Source organism: Schistocerca piceifrons, chromosome 1 (genome assembly GCF_021461385.2).
Source record: "Schistocerca piceifrons isolate TAMUIC-IGC-003096 chromosome 1, iqSchPice1.1, whole genome shotgun sequence".
Lineage (NCBI taxonomy): Eukaryota > Metazoa > Arthropoda > Insecta > Orthoptera > Acrididae > Schistocerca > Schistocerca piceifrons.
The window spans coordinates 66,301,787-66,320,168 of record NC_060138.1 but is presented as its reverse complement, the minus strand read 5'-3'; the positions used below and the strand labels follow the sequence as shown (position 1 = coordinate 66,320,168).

Below are 18,382 nucleotides of genomic sequence, written 5' to 3'. Positions count from 1 at the left end.
TTCAACGTCGTCCGCGAACAGAGTGCGTAGTAGCATAGTTACTATAGCGCCATCTATGTCTAGCCTGTAATAGAAAATGCTCACAGCCAGAAGGCTTAGTGTGGCGCGAAAGTGCGAAGCAAGCACACAATCATGCCACGGAGACGTACACATGCTTCCTACTGCCAACTGTTTGAGTTTGAAAATGGTCAAATTGTGGCCTTGCGAGTGACGGGATGGTCCATTCGGAGAACTGCAACAGAATTTGGACATTTTGCCTAAGTTGTGCAACCTGGCAGAAAGTCCAAAGAGATTCTGGTCGTATGTAAAGTATGCTTCAGCAAGACACAATTAATGCCTTCTCGGCGCGATAGCAATGGAAGTACAATCGATGACACTGCTGCTAAAGCAGAGCTACTAAACACAGCCTTCTGAACTTCCTTCACCAAAGGAGACGTGGAAAATATTACAATATTCGAATCAGGAAGAGCTGGCAACTTGAGTAACTTAGAAGTAGATATTCTCGGAGTAGTGAAGCAAATTAAATCAATAAAAATAAGTCATCCGATCCAGACCGTATACCGATGTTCCTTTCAGAATATGTTGATGCAATAGCTCCATACTGAACAATCATATACAGCCGCTTGCTCGACGAAAGATCCGTACCCAAAGTCTGGAAGGTGAACAGGTCACACCAGTATTTAAGAAAGGAAATATGAGTAATCGACTGACAGGCTCATATCATTAACGTCGATGTGCAGCAGGATTCTGGAGCACATAATGTGTTCGGACATTATCAGTTACCTCGAACAGAACGGTATTTTCACAAACAGTGGCCGACCGCTGTTTCCGAGCGCTTCTTGGCGCTTCAGTGGGGAACCGCGCGACCACTACAGTCGCAGCTTCGAATCCTGCCTCGGGCATTGATATGCGTGTTGTCCTTAGGTTAGTTAGGTTTAAGTAGTTCTAAGTCTAGGGGACTGATGACCTCACGTGTTAAGTCCCATAGTGCTTAGAGCCATTGGAACCATATTTTGACAAACAGTGAACACGGATTTAGACAACATCGTTCTTGTGTAACACAACTAGCTCTTTACTCACACGAAGTGCTGTGTGGTATTGACAGAGGATTTCAAACTGACTTCCTGTCAGACAGGTTGCAGCTCGTAATAAATTGTAGAAAGTCATCGAGTAGAACAGAAGTGATTTCTGGCAGTGTCGAAGGTAGTGTTGTAGGCCCTCTGCTGTTCCTTATCTATATAAACGATTTAGGAGACAATCTGAGCAGCCGTCTCAGGTTGTTTGCAGTTGATGCTGTCGTTTATCGCCTACTGGAGCGTCAGATGATCAAAATAAATTGCAAAACCGTTTAGCAAAGATATATGTATTGTGCGAAAATTGAAAATTGACCATAAATAATGAAACGTATGAAGCCATCCACATGAGTGTTAAAAGGAATCGGTTAAACTTTGGTTATACGATAAATTAATCAAATCTAAATCCTGTAAATCTGACGAAATATATCTGAATTACAGTTACGAACGACTTAAATTGGAAATAACACAGGAAAATGTTGTGGGGAAGACGAACCAAAGACTGCAGTTTATTGGCGGAAAGTTTAGAAGATGCAACAGATCTACTAAAGAGAGTGTCTACACTACTTTTCTACACTACTTCGTCCCTTTTTTTTGGAGTACTGCTGCGGGTTTATGGGGTACTTCGAGAAAGTTCGAAGAAAAAATGGTTCAAATGGCTCTGAGCACTATGGGACTTAACATCTATGGTCATCAGTCCCCTAGAACTTAGAACTACTTAAACCTAACTAACCTAAGGACAGCACACAACACCCAGCCATCACGAGGCAGAGAAAATCCCTGACCCCGCCGGGAATCGAACCCGGGAACCCGGGCGTGGGAAGCGAGAACGCTACCGCACGACCACGAGATGCGGGCGAAGTTCGAAGAAGAACAGCACTTTTTGCATCGGGAAATAGGGGAGAGAATGTCACGGACATGATACAGGATTTGAGCTAGACATCATTAAAACAAAGGCGTTTCTCGTTGCGGCGGGATCTTCTCCCGAAATTTCAATCACGAATTTCTCCTCCGAATGCGAAAGTATTTTGCTGACGCCGACCTACATAGATAGAAACGACCATCAAAACTAAATAAGGGAAATCAGAGCTTACATGGAACGATATAGGTGTTCGCTTCTTGCGCGCGCTGTTGAGAGTGGAATAATAGAGAGTTACTGTGAAGGTAGTTCGATGAACCCTCCGCCAGGCACTTATGTGTGATTTGCAGAGTATCGATGTAGAGTAGATGCTGTTATCAGCGGTTACGGGAGCATTCTCGCACTCGCAGGCAATGTTCTGGACGTCAACGCATGCCCGCCAGGAAAGAGTATTGTAAGGACAGCAGTGGCAGATGGTACAGCTACAGCAGCACAGATAAGAGGGCTTGTGAGCCCAGACGTGTCAGCACCAACTGTTGCGAACAGCTTATTATCAGTGGGACTGCGGGCACGCAAGCCTCTTGCTCATCTTCCACATAGCCCACTGCTTCGACGCGCACTGCTCGACTGGTGCCGTCATAGGATCACTTGGTGAATGGAATGACGCCGTAGTCTTCAACGATGAAAGCAGAAAAACGTATTCAGCCTGTACGTAAGTGATGATCATTTGCGCTTACGACACAGACCTGAGGAGCGCTGTCTCGCAGAGCGCATTCGTCTACGACGCACTGGCCTCGCTGCATGCCTTATGGGCTGGGGTGCGATAAGCTACAACTCTCGTTCAGCTTTGGTGCTTCTGAAGGGGACTCTAATCAGCGGTTGCTAGATGCAGAATGTTTTTAGACCCGTTCCTTTTCCGTCCTTGCAACAGAAAGGTGTGTTTTCCCAGAGGATAACCCTCGCCCACACACTGCCCCTGAAACTCAACGCGCTCTGCAAGACCAGCACGATAGCTGAACTTCAGAATTATGTATTAATGCCTTCAGCTGCTGAAGGGCGTTGATATACACTACTGGCCAGTAAAATTGCTACACCAAGAAGAAATGCAGATGATAAACGGGTATTCATTGGACAAATGTATTATACTAGAACTGACATGTGATTACATTTTCACGCAGTTTGGGTGCATAGATCCTGAGAAATCAGTACCCAGAACAACCACCTCTGGCCGTAATAACGGCCTTGATACGCCTGGGCATTGAGTCAGAGCTTGGATGGCGTATACAGGTACAGCTGCCCATGCAGCTGCAACACGATGCCACGGTTCGTCAAGAGTAGTGAGTGGCGTATTGTGAAGAGTCAGTTGCTCGGCCACCATTGACCAAACGTTTTCAGTTGGTGAGAAATCTGGAGAATGTGCTGGCCAGGGCAGAAGTAGAACATTTTCTGTATCCAGAAAGGCCCGTACAGGACCTGCTACATGCGGTCGTGCATTATCCTGCTGAAATGTAGGGTTTCACAGGGACCGAATGAAATGTAGAGCCACGGGCCGTAACACATCTGAAATATAACGTCCACTGTTCAAAGTGCCGTCAATGCGAACAAGAGGTGACCAGGACGTGTAACCAATGGCACCCCATACCATCGCGCTGCGTGATACGCCAGTATGGCGATGACGAATACACGCTTCCAATGTGCGTACACCGCGATGTCGCCAAACAAGGACGCGGCCATCATGATGCTGTAAACATAACCTGCATTCATCCGAAAATATGACATTTCGCCATTGGTGCACCCAGGTTCTTCGTTCAGTACACCATCGCAGGCGCTTCTGTCTGTGATGCAGCGTCAAGGGTAACCGCAGCCATGGTCTCCGAGCTAATAGTCCATGCTGCTGCAAACGTCGTTGAACTGTTCGTGCAGATGGCTGTTGTCTTGCAAACGTCCCCATCTGTTGACTCAGGGATCGAGACATGGTTGCACGATCCGTTACAGCCATGCGGATAAGATGTCTGTCATCTCGACTGCTCGAGGCCGTTGGGATCCAGCAAGGCGTTCCGTATTACTCTCCTGAACCCATCGATTCCATATTCTGCTAACAGTCATTGGATCTCGACCAACGCGAGCAGCATTGTCGCGATACGATAAGCCGCAATGGCGAAGGCTATAATCCGAGCATTATCAAAGTCGGAAACGTGATGGTACGCATTTCTCCTCCTTACACAAGGCATCTCAACAACGTTTCACCAGGCGACGCCGGTCAACTGCTGTTTGTGTATGAGAAATCGGTTGGAAACTTTCCTCATGTCAGCACGTTGTAGGTGTCGCCACCGTCGCCAACCTTGTGTGAATGCTCTGAAAAGCTGATCATTTGCCTATCACAGCATCTTCTTCCTGTCGGTTAAATATCGCGTCTGTAGCACGTCATCTTCGTGTTGTAGCATTTTTGATGGCCAGTAGTGTAAATCAACAGGGACAGGTGAAAATGTGTGCCCCGACCGGGACTCGAACCCGCGTCCTCTTGTATACATATCAGACGCTCTATCCATCTGTTTCGCCGAGGGCACAGAGGATACTGCGACTGCGGGGAATACTCCGCGCACGACTCCTGCGAGACCCGCATTCTCGCCTTGTATGTCCACACATTACATTCGTAGTGTCCCTACCCAACACACTCGTTACTCGTGGAAGACATTCTTACCAAGTCCTGTAAGAGTTCGGGTAATATGTGTGCATTAGCACAGAAGAAGGAGGTCATGACCAGTATTGCCAGAACTATGTACTTATGTTTATGTTGTGTTTGTTCTTTTGGTGGCTCAGCTGGATACAGCGTCTGCCATACAAGCAGGAGATCCCGGGTTCGAGTCCCGATCGGGGCCCACATTTTCACCTGTCCCCGTTGATATATGAACGTCCGTCAGCAGCTGAAGGTATTAATATATAATTCTAATTTCGTTCTAGACGGCTTCAGGTTATCAATGGTGTGTGTTCCTTCGGACATGTCCGAAACAGCAGCCACCATATCCATATAAGTATATAGACTTGTCTCTAATAGAGCACCTGTGGAATATGATGGCGCGAGAAGTGACTCATGCGACTCGTCAAACAACAATTCTTACAGAACTACGTGAGCAGGTCGAGCAGGCGTGGAATAACGGATCCCAGGACAGTATTCGCGATGTGTACGATTGGCTAGATGCTAGAGTCAGCTTCGGCATTGCCGCCCGTGGGGGGATACACTACGTACTAATATGGGTGTTTAAGCACTGGTCGATACCTGGTATCTCCGAACCGCAAGTGCTATTGTATAAATGTATTTCAAATGGTTCAAATGGCTCTGAGCACTAGGGGACTTAACATCTGAGGTCATCATTCCCCCTAGAACTTAGAATTACTTAAAGCTAACTAACCTAAGGACATCACACACATCCATGCCCGAGGCAGGATTCGAACCCGCGACCGTAGCGGTAGCGTGGTTCCAGACTGAAGCGCCTAGAACCGCTCGGCTACAGTGGCCGGCTGTAAATGTATTCATTTCATGCATTCCATATCCACTATTGACACATAAATGTTAAATGGGTTAAAAATCTCTAAAAGGGTGTATTAATTTTTTTCCGGCAGTGTACAACAATCTACACAACTCTCCTTCTATTTAGTGTGTACTACATTCAATATTAAAATTCAAAAGGATAACTCCTGTGCTACATTTGTGACACTTAGCAGGTTTTTGGTTTACACTCTTCAGTTGCAGACTGCTAGCATTTACTCTTGGTAATTTTTTTCAACAGAGCCCTCCATATTGAACTTCACGTAAGGGATAACTTACAGTGTTAGCGTATTTGCATATACGACAGTCACTCCAAAAGAAATGCACACTATTTTTTTTCAAATCCATGTGTGTAGACACATCCTTTAGGAACAATATTTTCATTTCTCCACATAATTTCCATCCCTCTCAACTGCCTTACGCCATCTTGGAACCAGCGCCTGTATACCCGCACGGTAAAATTCTAGACCAACCTGTTGGAGCCACTGTTTGGCAGCGTGCACAAGGGAGTCATCATCTTCAAACCTTGTTCCACGAAGAGAGTCTTTCAGTTTCCCAAAGAGATGATAGTCACCTGGAGCCCTCCCACCATTCTCGTACTGTTCCAACAGTTTGCTGCATCCGTTTTTCTTGTTTCTTTGTGAGCCACTGTCAACATCATGGCAACCCACTTGGCACAAACCTTATTTCACGCCAACACTTTCAGCATTCTGCGAACATTTCCTTCCCCTATCCCAATGTAGCGTGGCAATTCGTTCACTGTGATGCGTCTGTCAGCAGTCACCAACTCTCTGCACATTGTCTGGAATGTGTGCGGTACGAGGCCTGCCGCTGCGAGGACAATCCTCAATATTGCCGTGCCGGCTTTCATCACATAACATAATTGCCCACCGACTAACTGTACTGCGATCGACAGCAGCATCTCGATACACCTTTTTCAACCTCTTGTGGATGTTTCTCACTGTCTCGTTTTCACAGCACAGGAATTCTATGACAGCATGTTGCTTCTGACGAACGTCAAGTGTAGCAGTCATCTTGAAGACATGCTGTGACGGCTCCACTCACGGGAACAGGTTGAACTAAGTTTGAAAACAAGCGGGAAAGATGTGTCTACACACTGTAAAACTTTCACATATGCAGAATGGAAACTGTATTTTTACAAAAATAATGTGCACTTCCAGAATGAGATTTTCACTCTGCAGCGGAGTGTGCGCTGATATGAAACTTCCTGGCAGATTAAAACTGTGTGCCCGACCGAGACTCGAACTCGGGACCTTTGCCTTTCGCGGGCAAGTGCTCTACCAACTGAGCTACCGAAGCACGACTCGCGCCCGGTACTCACAGCTTTACTTCTGCCAGTACCTCGTCTCCTACCTTCCAAACTTTACAGAAGCTCTCCTGCGAACCTTGCAGAACTAGCACTCCTGAAAGAAAGGATATAGCGGAGACATGGCTTAGCCACAGCCTGGGGAAGGTTGCCAGAATGAGAAGTAAAGCTGTGAGTACCTGGGCGTGAGTCGTGCTTCGGTAGCTCAGTTGGTAGAGCACTTGCCCGCGAAAGGCAAAGGTCCCGAGTTCGAGTCTCGGTCGGACACACAGTTTTAATCTGCCAGGAAGTTTCAATGTGCACTTCTTTAGGAGTGAGCCGCGTAGTAATGAATCGCAACAGAAAGATTATCTACATCGATGTTTTCAAATAAAATGGAACGGTAACTTTCATCTCATTCACTTTTATGAAGTGGAAGCGCTACAGTGTGTGGGAGCAGTGGATGAGTGCTACAGCTCGGCCCTCCTACGTCTGCCCGCAGGCGTGCGCAAGTGCGGGACGCGCGCGCTGCTCGAGATGCTGGCGCTGCACCCGCGCGTGCAGAAGGCGGCCGGCGAGGTGCACTTCTTCGACCGCGACGACAACTACCGGCGCGGCCTGGACTGGTACCGCCGCAAGATGCCGCACTCGTTCCGCGGCCAGATCACCATCGAGAAGAGCCCCAGCTACTTCGTCACGCCCGAGGTGAGTCTCCGTCCGTCGCCTCTCCCAGTCGCCTTGCAGCGCGCGAGCCATTCTGCATGTTCGTGTCAGGTACCAGGGTCCATATGGTGCCCTGTGGCCTTACCTGTGCTTGCGAGGGACAGAAAGAAAATCTGAACCCGCGTTAAATATAGCAACAGTACTGTACAGTCCAACGGGAATCCCGCTACTAAACGCGAGGGAGACCGCAGACGGGTAGAGGCAGTACGTCGAAGGTCTCTTTGAGGAGGAGGAAACGTCCGATGAAGTGACTGAAGAAGAAATGGGAGTTGATACAGAAGACATAGGGGATCCAGTGCTGGTGTCAGAGTTTTGGAAGGCGTGCCATCTGATAGGGCGGAAGGGATAGATTACATACCTTCAGAATTTCCGAGGTTATTGCGGAAAGTGGTAAACAAACGACACTTCTAGCTGGCGGGTAGAATCAATGAGACTGGAGACGTAACATCAGACGTTCGGAAAAAAATATCATCCCCATAATCCCGACAGATAATTGCAAGATTTATAGCACAATCAGCCTAACATCATGTGCATCCAAGCTGCTGGCAATGGAAAAGATATGTTAGATGACGATCAGTTTGACTTTAGAAAAGGTAATGGCACCACAGAGAGGCAGTTATGACGTAGCGCTTGATAATAGAGGCACGGTTGGGTTGTTTTGTGGGAGGAGACCAGACAGCGAGGTCATCAGCCTCATCGGATTAGGGAAGGAAGGGGAAGGAAGTCGGCCGTGCCCTTTCAAAGGAACCATTCCGGCATTTGCCTGGAGCGATTTAGGGAAATAACGGGAAACTTGAATCAGGATGGCCGGACGCGGGATTGAACCTTCGTCCTCTCGAATGCGAGTCCAGTGTGCTAGCCACTGCGCCACCTCGCTCGGTAGAAGCAAGGTTTAAGAAAACTCAGGACATGTTGATTTGCTTTGCCCCCAAGAGAAAACGTTTCATAGTGTAAAGTGAAGCAAGGCGCTTGAAATTCTCAAGAACGTAGGTGTAAGCTATAAGTTGGGTAATACACAACATGTATGAGAACCAAGAAAGAACAAGTAGAGTGGAAGACCAACAACGAAGTTCTCGGGCTAGAAATGGAGTGAGGTACTGATTCAGTCTCCCACTGCCGTTCAATTTGTACATCGAAAAAGCAATGACGAAAATAAAAAAGAGGTTCAGGAGTGTGATTATTATTCAGGGTGAAGGGATAGATGATAATATTTCCTGATGACACTGTCATTCTCAGTGAAAGCAAGGAAGAATTAGAAGACTTACTGAACACAATGAACAGTCTACTGAGTACAGTATATGCATTGCCAGTAAACAGAAGAAAGAAGAAATGAATGAGGAGTGGCAAAACTTTGACGTCAAAACTGAGGACTATGAGGTAAACGCAATAAAGTAATTCTGCTACCTTGGAAGAAACATTATGTATGACGGACAACACAAGGAGGACATGAAAGTAAAATAGCGCAGGCGTAGAGGGCATTCCTGGCCAAGAGAATACTACTAGTATCAAACATTGGCCTTTTTTAAGAAAGATATCTCTGAGGATGTACGTCTCCAGCAGAGCATTTATGGAGTTGAATTATCACGGTGAGAAAACCGGAAAAGAAGAGAATCGAAGCGTTCGAGATGTGCTGCTATAGAAGAATGTTTAAAATTAGATGGACTGAGAAAATACGAAATGTGGAAGTAGTCCGTGGAACTGTCAAAGAAAGGAATATATGGGAAACACGAAAAAAGGGACAGAAAGATAGAACTTGTGTTAAAACATCAAGGACTAGCTTTCGTGGTACAGAAGAAAGCGGTATAGGAGAAAAACTGTAGGGTAGAACAGAGATTGGACTATATCGAACCAACATTCAACACTTTGTGTAAGTGTGAGATGAAGAGGTTGCCACAGGAGAGGATAATGGAATGTGGTGAATTTGATGTCTGAGGTCAATTTCATGTCTCTAGTCTCGAAACTCACTTGTGCTGTCGAGGTTCCTACTTGTGTTCGATGTAAATATTGATAAATGGGAACATGTATTCGTAGCCCAGGATTTATTTTGTAAACAACCATAGAAGTCGCTCGTGACGGGTAACGTACCCGTTCTCACGCGGTTGCCAGATTACATTTTCTTAGCATTCACAAAAATTAAAATATGACTTGCAACAACATTAGTTCAGTCTGTATCTATCCAAAATGTATCGAAAGACATCGCACTATGCACCAGTGGGAGGGATATCACGTCACAAAACGAAGTATAAAATAGTATTTAGTGATAGGATTAAGCTGTTTAGATTTACTTTCATTTATCACAGTATTAATTTAAAAGAGGTTATCAGCTGCATATTAAATTGGGTTGAACGCATATTAGTGACGTAGCAACCAGACTTGAGTCCACTATAATATTCTGAAACCTGTCTCCTATCTTCGAAAATAAGTGAAATTTTTAAGAACTTTAAAAGGACTGAGAATTTATGTATAAAATTTCTCATCTTAAAGGAATATTCGCACTGATACCAAAACTACCATTATATTTTTCGAGTGCATAAAATTCATAAAGTTACGTAGTATTTAATTTTCTGATTTATATCTTAGTAACATTAATTCATCTGATGCGTTTGGATTACAGTTGTGGGTGTAAAACATGGTCTTTTGTCTTTCGGTATCTGCTGAATAAATGTTATTTTGAAAAAATAGGGTTTTAATTGAATATGAATGCTGTGCAACGGCCTCCCTTGTTCATATGTGAAGTAATTTTTTAAAGAAGTAAATGGACTGGTCGCAACAAAACCTAATCTCCTACCATGGTCTTTAGTTCCAGTTCATGTTAGGGAAATTTGAGGTAATTAATTAAACTGAACGATTGTATAGTATCAATGGAATCAGCAGGCAATCAGCAATACTGTTCTCGTAAGTAGGTTTAATGTATACAAAAATGGAATTTACATGATACCAACTTTCGTTAGTTCAGAGACTTTGTTGTTGTGTGTCCGATCGACTGTGAAACTACATCAAGGACCTCGCCTGTGTTCACAACCTGTATTTTTCGTCGTTTATCATGCTGTTTACCAAAAGTTACTGAAGAATTTTGCTCTTGTAAATGTCACTCCCACACTCAAGAAAACGAGCGTTGGGGGCAGAACCTCGCATTGCCGTCCTGGGCAGGGTTTTCTGCTGGCATCCTCAGACGCGTCATCGAGCAACGGGTGTGAACTACTGACATGTGAATGACTGTACATAGTGCTTGTTCAAGTTGGTGCTACGGTGTTATGGATGTAGGAAAGACGGTGTTGTCACATAGCCTACACCCGTTTAACTGCAAGTAGGAGACGGTCTGACATAACATCCCCAGCTGACGGACTGATCACTGTTAGCTATCTCATATCACTCATCTCCTTGCGAAAAGGTTTGTAATGTAACCGAGGACAGTGCAGCAAAGTCAGGTGAGTAGGAACGTTATGACAACTCGTTTGCTCCATTGCCAGCCAAACACTAGCAATAAAATTTCTCAACTCATTGCTGAGAGGTATGTAATGTAAACCAGGATATTGGAGTGAAGTCTCGTGACTTGGAAGTTTACGCCACCATTTTCACTCCCATAGGTAGTCAAACACAAGCTATAAGAAATCTTCATCTGTTTGTGGAGAGGTTTGTAATGTAACACAGGATATTGGAGCAAAGTCTGGTCACTAAGAAGTATGCGCCGTCATCTTTACTTCCACTGCCAGCCAAACACTAGCGATAAAAAATTCTCGCGTCATTGCGGAGAGGTTTGTAACATAACACTCGATATTGGAGCGAAGTCTGGTTACTAATACGTTCAAACACCACCGTTACTCTCCTTGGCAACCAAACACAAGCCATAAAATTTCTCAGTCATTGCAGAGAAGTTTTTATTGTAACCTAGAATAGTGATCCAAAGTCTGATGACTAGGAAGTTTAAGCCACTACCTTTATTCCCCTTGATGGCTGAACACTCGCATTCTCAACTGATAGCGGAGAGGAGTATATTGTAACCCAGGATATTAGAACTAAGTCTGCTGACAAGGAAGGTTACGCCAACACCCTTTCTCCCCTTGCTGGCCAACCACTAGCGATAATAAATTCTCAACTGATCGCAGAGAGGTTTGTAATCTTACTCAGGATATTGGAGCAAAGTCTGGTGACTAGGACGTTAATGCCATCATCTTTACTTCCCTTGCCGGCTAAACACTAGCAGTAAAATATTTCTTCCACCACCAGAACTCGAACCGACTACCTCTGGATTGAGCGCGACCGCAACCCCGGTTGCAGAGGTTGGTCTTCGTTGATAAAAACCATCCAATAATTGGTCTTTTGTCTCAGGCAGTACACTGAAAAGGAAAATCGGAACTCACGAATAGTTTTGAAAATCTCCTTACGAAATACACAGCGATATAATACCAAATACTAATCGAATGAATTAAACGGAATTCGGTCACTATCATCTTTAAACGACGAAGATACACATCTGTGCGCAGTTCTATTGCACTAAGTCCATTCATCTATCTCTATTTGAAGCAAACAACATTTTCAATGAAATTAGACACGGTTTGAATCACATTATTTTCTATCAAGATCATCGCTAATGAACTCAACCCAGTCTAAATCACAATGCCCCTTAAAAACGTCTTTATAAAGTTTTTAGTCTTGAGAAGCACCTCGCAGCCTCAGAGGTAGTTAGTCGTAGGTAGCGTGCTGACAGTTGTTAAGAGTCTGCATGTTTCTGAAACCGATGTTTTCAGGCCATTTACAATTATGAACTGAAAGGAACAGATGGAGCTACTGACGATTCGGAAATCCTTCCGTCTCTAGATAACTTCTAATTCTGAAGTTACAAGACCATTCTCTGAAAAAGGATACCGTTCTATTGCCTACACGATCAGTTAAACAAGGAATTGTTCATATTTCAAACGTTGGGGTTTTGAAAAAGAAATACTGCAGTGTCGTACAGCACTAACACAACGTTACCTCCTTCAACACATCACACTCACCGCCACTTTCCCCCCACTATTTCTGCACTGGAATATACCTACGAGTTCATAACGTATCGTGAACGCACGTTAATAATGTCTCCTGAACAAACGTGGGAATCCAGGTGCTAGGCAGACGTAAGGAGATTTCCAACTATTTCATAGACTGGAATAATATGCAGTTGTGAACTACTGCGTGCTTAGATATTAAAATTATTTTATACGAATTATATTCTACAAGAATTTGATGTAGTACTATTTAGGTGATCACTTATAAATGTGTTCCGTGGTGAAACCGCAATGAGTGGACGCGATATAGTTCTGTCGTTCACATCACAATATCTCTAAATTTAGGACTTTCCATTATTTCCTTATCTCGGTCAATTTAAGTTTCCAGTATTAATAAGTCATGATCAGTTGTTGAACGGAATCATGCGACCTTACAAATGTTTACACAGTAATTTATAACGTCAAAATCAACTAATTATTACGATATTCACATTATTAGTTTCGCCACTTTATTGCCATCTTGAAGTGTGATACTCATTTAATTAGCAGTTTCGTCGTGATGTTCTAAAATTCATTTCATGCACTCGGAACATTTTACGTTTACGTTTACATTTGCTCCCAAAGGAATGTAGGAAGCTTAACGCGTTAAGTGCGACGAAACGGACATCACAGGCTGAAGTGCCGCCTGATGCATCTACTACCCGCGCTGCCGACCTGTGTATACGGTTGCCTGCGGCGACGGCGATCGACCACCTGCATCCAAGTCGAACTTTGGAATAGCCTTGGCGCCTCTTGTGCACCGTCCGAGGCAATATGCACGCGAGGACAGTTCTTTAGGAATAGAAATAGAGAACTGCTACGGAGCAGTAGCTTTAATGGGTTCGCTTCCCATGTAACATTCGAACACATGACGCTTTAACACGCATGTCCCCCTCATATATTTTGGCTACCTCGTCGGAAGACAAAGCAGCATAATAACTAAAATCGACTGAAATATTACAACATCTCTGGTTATTAAGCAAGAAAATTTTCAGAAATCACTGCTATTTCAGGACTAAGCTCCTTGGCGCATTGTTTCTCACGAATAACAACTGTGAAAATATAGATTTTACAGTTTCTTTGCTCTTCGTATCTCGTACACTTTTCTACTTATGGATGTGTCTCAGAACTACATTCGCTGTGGCACTTATAATTCACGTATTGAAGACCCACAAGATAGCAACTGATAGCGCACTTTCTGTGAGTTTCATCTGTGGAACAATCCCCTTCCCCCTCCCTCCAGCCGATCTGTGTATGTACACACTCCACCGCGCCCAGACGCAGAAAACTGAGGGAACTGGTTATTACGTGAAAAGTATGATCGGGTAGGCATCACTTCCTGTGGTACGAATACCAGGGTCGAAGACAACCTTAGTGTTCCAGTCCCACTTACCTACCACATGACGAATAACATTAAATGGTATTCTTGGCGACGGAAATAGTAGTACGCCAGTTGCAGTATCACACTGATTTTAGCGTCCACTTTCATGACCACGGAAATTTTTTTGTAATACTAATTATTCGGTATTTATGTTGTGCTTAGGTTACACTTAATGGAACTCACATTTTGTAAGTGCTCTTCTTGTAACATAGCTCAGTTGCTGTTATTTTGTTTGGTATTCCACGGAAAATACTAATCGACCGAAAACGCGAAACAGGTCTCTTTAATTTTCCTGTAGGCAGTATCTATCTTACGCCTAGTGAGATAAGCGTCTACATCCTTACATTTGTCTTCTAGCCATCCCTGCTTAGCCATTTTGCACTTCCTGACGATCTCATTTTTGAGACGTTTGTATTCCTTTGTGCCTGATTCATTTACTGCATTTTTATATTTTCTCCTTTCATCAATTAAATTCAATATTTCTTCTGTTACCCAAGGATTTCTACTAGCCCTCGTCCTTTTACCTACTTGATCCTCTGCTGCCTTCACTACTTCATCCCTCAGAGCTACCCATTCTTCTTCTACTGTATTTCTTTCCCCCATTCCTGTCAATTGTTCCCTTATGCTCTCCCTGAAACTCTGTACAACCTCTGGTTTAGTCAGTTTGTCCAGGTCCCATCTCCTTAGATTCGTAAGATACGCACAGAAAAAAACTAAATTGGAAAGATTTTTTATGTTTCAGAACAAAAGTTGGATGTGATCCCAACAAACTTTACAACGAAGGTTTGCAGTAATCAAAGGTCTTAGACCTTCGAATTAAATTAGTAATACCCTAATCGATTTCTAGATTCTGTACGCACTAAAGTCTTTTCACAACAGCCAGTTGTGTACAGGAGGACAGAAAGTTGTAGACAACATCTGAACATGGACGATTACACATGAGAGTCGCAGCAAGCTTTGTGATGTGATGTGATGTGATGTTGTGTTGCATGGTGTTCGCTACAGTCCCTCGGAAGTCAATGATCAGCACGGTCGCGCATTTCACGGTAACTGTAATTTAAGATTTATTTTAATTCATGACTAATCTCCGCCTCTTTCCCATGCGCTCAGTATGGACTACCCTACTTCGAGTATTGCAAAAAGCAGCACTGTTGATTGTATTAATGATAGCAAAAATTGCTTTCTGCTGTATTCAGTAACTTTTAATGTTTCAAGCTCATAGACCATATCCTCTCAATGCAATGAACTTAATACTTGGACAAAGATAATTTTCTCTTATAACTTTCTTTCTTTCTTGGGGCCTTTATTCCGCGCCAATGCGGGGTCGGCTGTGTTACTACTCATTTGGCAGTGTTAGTTGCAGAGGGTGGCCGGATGCCCTTCCTGCCGCCATCCCAAACCCCCGGGACGGAAGTAGTGTACCCCAGCTGTCTGCGGCTAGTGTAAATCGTGAAATAGTGCGAACGTTTGTCAAATGTCTGCGAGTAACGTAGCTGGTTCAAAAATGGCTCTGAGCACTATGGGACTTAACATCTATGGTCATCAGTCCCCTAGAACTTAGAACTAATTAAACCTAGCTAACCTAAGGACAGCACACAACACCCAGCCATCACGAGGCAGAGAAAATCCCTGACCCCGCCGGGAATCGAACACGGGAACCCGGGCGTGGGAAGCGAGAACGCTACCGCACGACCACGAGATGCGGGCGGTAACGTAGCTGAGGCGGAACGTGGGGGCAAGCCCGGTAGTCACCTAGCGGGATGTGGAAAACAGCCTAAAAGCCACATCCAGGCTGGCCGACACACCGGCCCTCGTCGTTAATCCGCCGGGCAGATTCAATCCGGAGCCGGCGTGCCTACCCGATTCCAGCGCTTTAGGTCTCTCACCTACCCTGGCGGGTTAGAATTTTCTCTTATAACTATGTTATGTTAAAAGTTTCAATTCAAACCAGCATGTGCACATATTCCATTTTATTTTATTGTCCTGTATGTGCACAGGTACTTGTCTTAATATTGCTGCTTGCATTTTCTAGGTTTTAAGTACTTTTATTATTACCCGTGACTTTCTGTTAAGTCTGCTGTGGTGCAACTTGAGATACAGTACACTACATGTACACTATTTTTAATATGCAGGGGCCTGAAGATAGCATACTGAATTGCTGAAACCGGAAGCGAAAATAAAATAATTTCTCAATTTGCACGGCTGTTTGGCGAATTTCTTTGTTGAACAGAACACTATCCTAAAATCTCATTACGCAAAAGGTTATGGCCGTTCAACGTAAATGTCTGTTGTCATTGAAGATGGCAATTAACAACCAAATGTTTGAGCAGATGACACGTTCTGAATATCTGGACTGTTTATAAAAATAATGTAGATGAAAAGTTGCACAAATATCGAGCAATGCGTAGAACAATAAGTAGAACAATAAACTATAAAACTGGAAAAGATTTCAAAAAATCGTGTTTTATAAAAACTATGGGGATACCTTTACTATTGTATGGAAGCAAGAATTGGATAAATAAACCAAACGAGGTTTAATGAAAAATTAAAGAGTTCATAATGCGTTGAAAACATCATACTGTTAATAAGGAAGCAGCTCAGTACAGAATGGATGGAAACAGCGTTTGAATTGAATAACTATTATAGAAATTCCTGAACGGCAACTCAAAACGGAGGACATGGGTATAAACTTTGTGGAGACGCAGCGGTTAATTACCTAACACCTCTTAGACGATGACGACGAACTTATTAAAAGACTTTATTATTTGATCAGTCATAATAGGAGTAAGACGGCGCCAACTGAGCACGTCCAAACAGATACGAACCTGCAGGAGCTGTTGTATGCTGTGACACATTTTCACGGCGCTACGCATCCGTTGAATTGTGAAAGGCACGTATCGATTCGTTACGTGAGATGCCCCTTCCACTTCCACGAGCCCATGAAATCACGCGTGTAAATAAATAAATCTGAAGCGCATGCATAAATTTCTTTCACTCTTCTTAACACATCGCACAAAAAAAAAAATATATATAGTTTTGTGCTCCTTCATCTATCTGTAGGCGGTGCCATTGATATTGAAGTCAGACATGATGACAGGTATTGAAATGGACCAGTATCTTAACTCGAATAATATTCAAAAATGGAAATATTCAACACGCAAGACCCTTTGGCAAATTGGACAAAGCGGATTTGTTTTGTGCGCTTCAGTAGCAGCCCGTAAACTGCGGCAGCATTCATTCGTGTTCCCCTTCTTGTTTTACAGACTCTGTGACGTTTACTTCTTCTACTTGATACAGATGCAAAACATAGCAAACAAAGGATGTGTTCCAGGTCAACAGGGCACCCCTGCCTTCGTGACAGATGTCCGGCGATTCCTGCAGTGTCTAGAGCCGGGGGTTGGTGTTTCACTCAACAGCTCTAGGATTCGTTTGAATCTGTGCGTAACTGCTATCATTCACTAACCACCCCTTTCATTTCAACACGACTGCTGCCTCCTACATAGTGAACTATCTGCCTTATGTACTCACATCTAGTCCTGCCTCTACGAATCTTCCCTTCTGCCATAACTAGACCACATGTACCTGCAACTATTCATGACGTAACATTTGGCCGACCACTCTGTCCTTTAGTTTCATTACCTTCCTTATTAGACTTTCTTGTTCGTTGCAGCAACGCTTCTTTGTTGCCACATTAATCTATCTGACCTTAAACAGTCTCCTGCAAAAACAAAATTTTACGGGCTTCTAATAGTTTTACTTGTATCTACCCCACTATTGACATTTCGCACCTCCACCGAGCTTTTTACGAATCTTGTAACTTATTGGCCAGACGAAACCGTCAGCCTGCCGCCCAGACACAATAGCCGCCTGAGACCGGGCCGGGTAACAACCTGCACCCTGTGGAGGCGCACGCCGAGAGATGCCCCAGGGTTATAACACACGGTACGTCAGGAGAGCTATCGGGGCGTTGACGCACCCAAACACCTACTGTCAAGCTAGAGAAAATCAGATGTTTGCGAATAAAAAGCGGAGATGACAAATGGATACGACCACAGATCACTGGACGGCAATTTCTTAATGGGCGATACGCTGCTTGCGGACAACTATATTGGTGCTTGTGTGTGGTCCTTTTGCCGGGAGAATTATGGACGACACGAAACACACTACCGGCCATTGAAATTGCCACACCAAGAAGAAATGCAGATGATAAACGGGTATTCATTGAACAAATATATTATACTAGAACTGACATGTGATTACATTTTCAAGCAATTTGGGTGCATAGACCATGAGAAATCAGTACCCAGAACAACCACCTCTCGCCGCAATAACGGCCTTGATACGCCTGGGCATTGAGTCAAACAGAGCTTAGATGGCGTGTACAGATACAGCTGCCAATGCAGCTTCAACACGATACCACAGTTCATCAAGAGTAGTGACTGGCGTGTTGTGACGAGCCAGTTGCTCGG

At 44.1% G+C, this 18,382-nt stretch overlaps 1 protein-coding gene and 1 non-coding gene across 2 annotated transcripts in view; both read left to right on the top strand.

Annotated features, from left to right (window-relative positions):
• The window catches only part of LOC124799281 (heparan sulfate glucosamine 3-O-sulfotransferase 5), a 135,586-nt gene that overhangs the window by 15,255 nt on the left and 101,949 nt on the right, over nt 1-18,382 (top strand). Inside the window, exon 2 of the mRNA XM_047262860.1 lies at nt 7,288-7,490. Within this exon, the coding sequence (XP_047118816.1) occupies nt 7,323-7,490 (168 nt within the window). The 5' untranslated portion in view covers nt 7,288-7,322. The remainder of the gene's footprint in view (nt 1-7,287; nt 7,491-18,382) is intronic.
• Trnas-cga lies at nt 7,001-7,075 on the top strand. The gene has a single exon. It is a non-coding gene; the product is annotated as a tRNA-Ser (tRNA).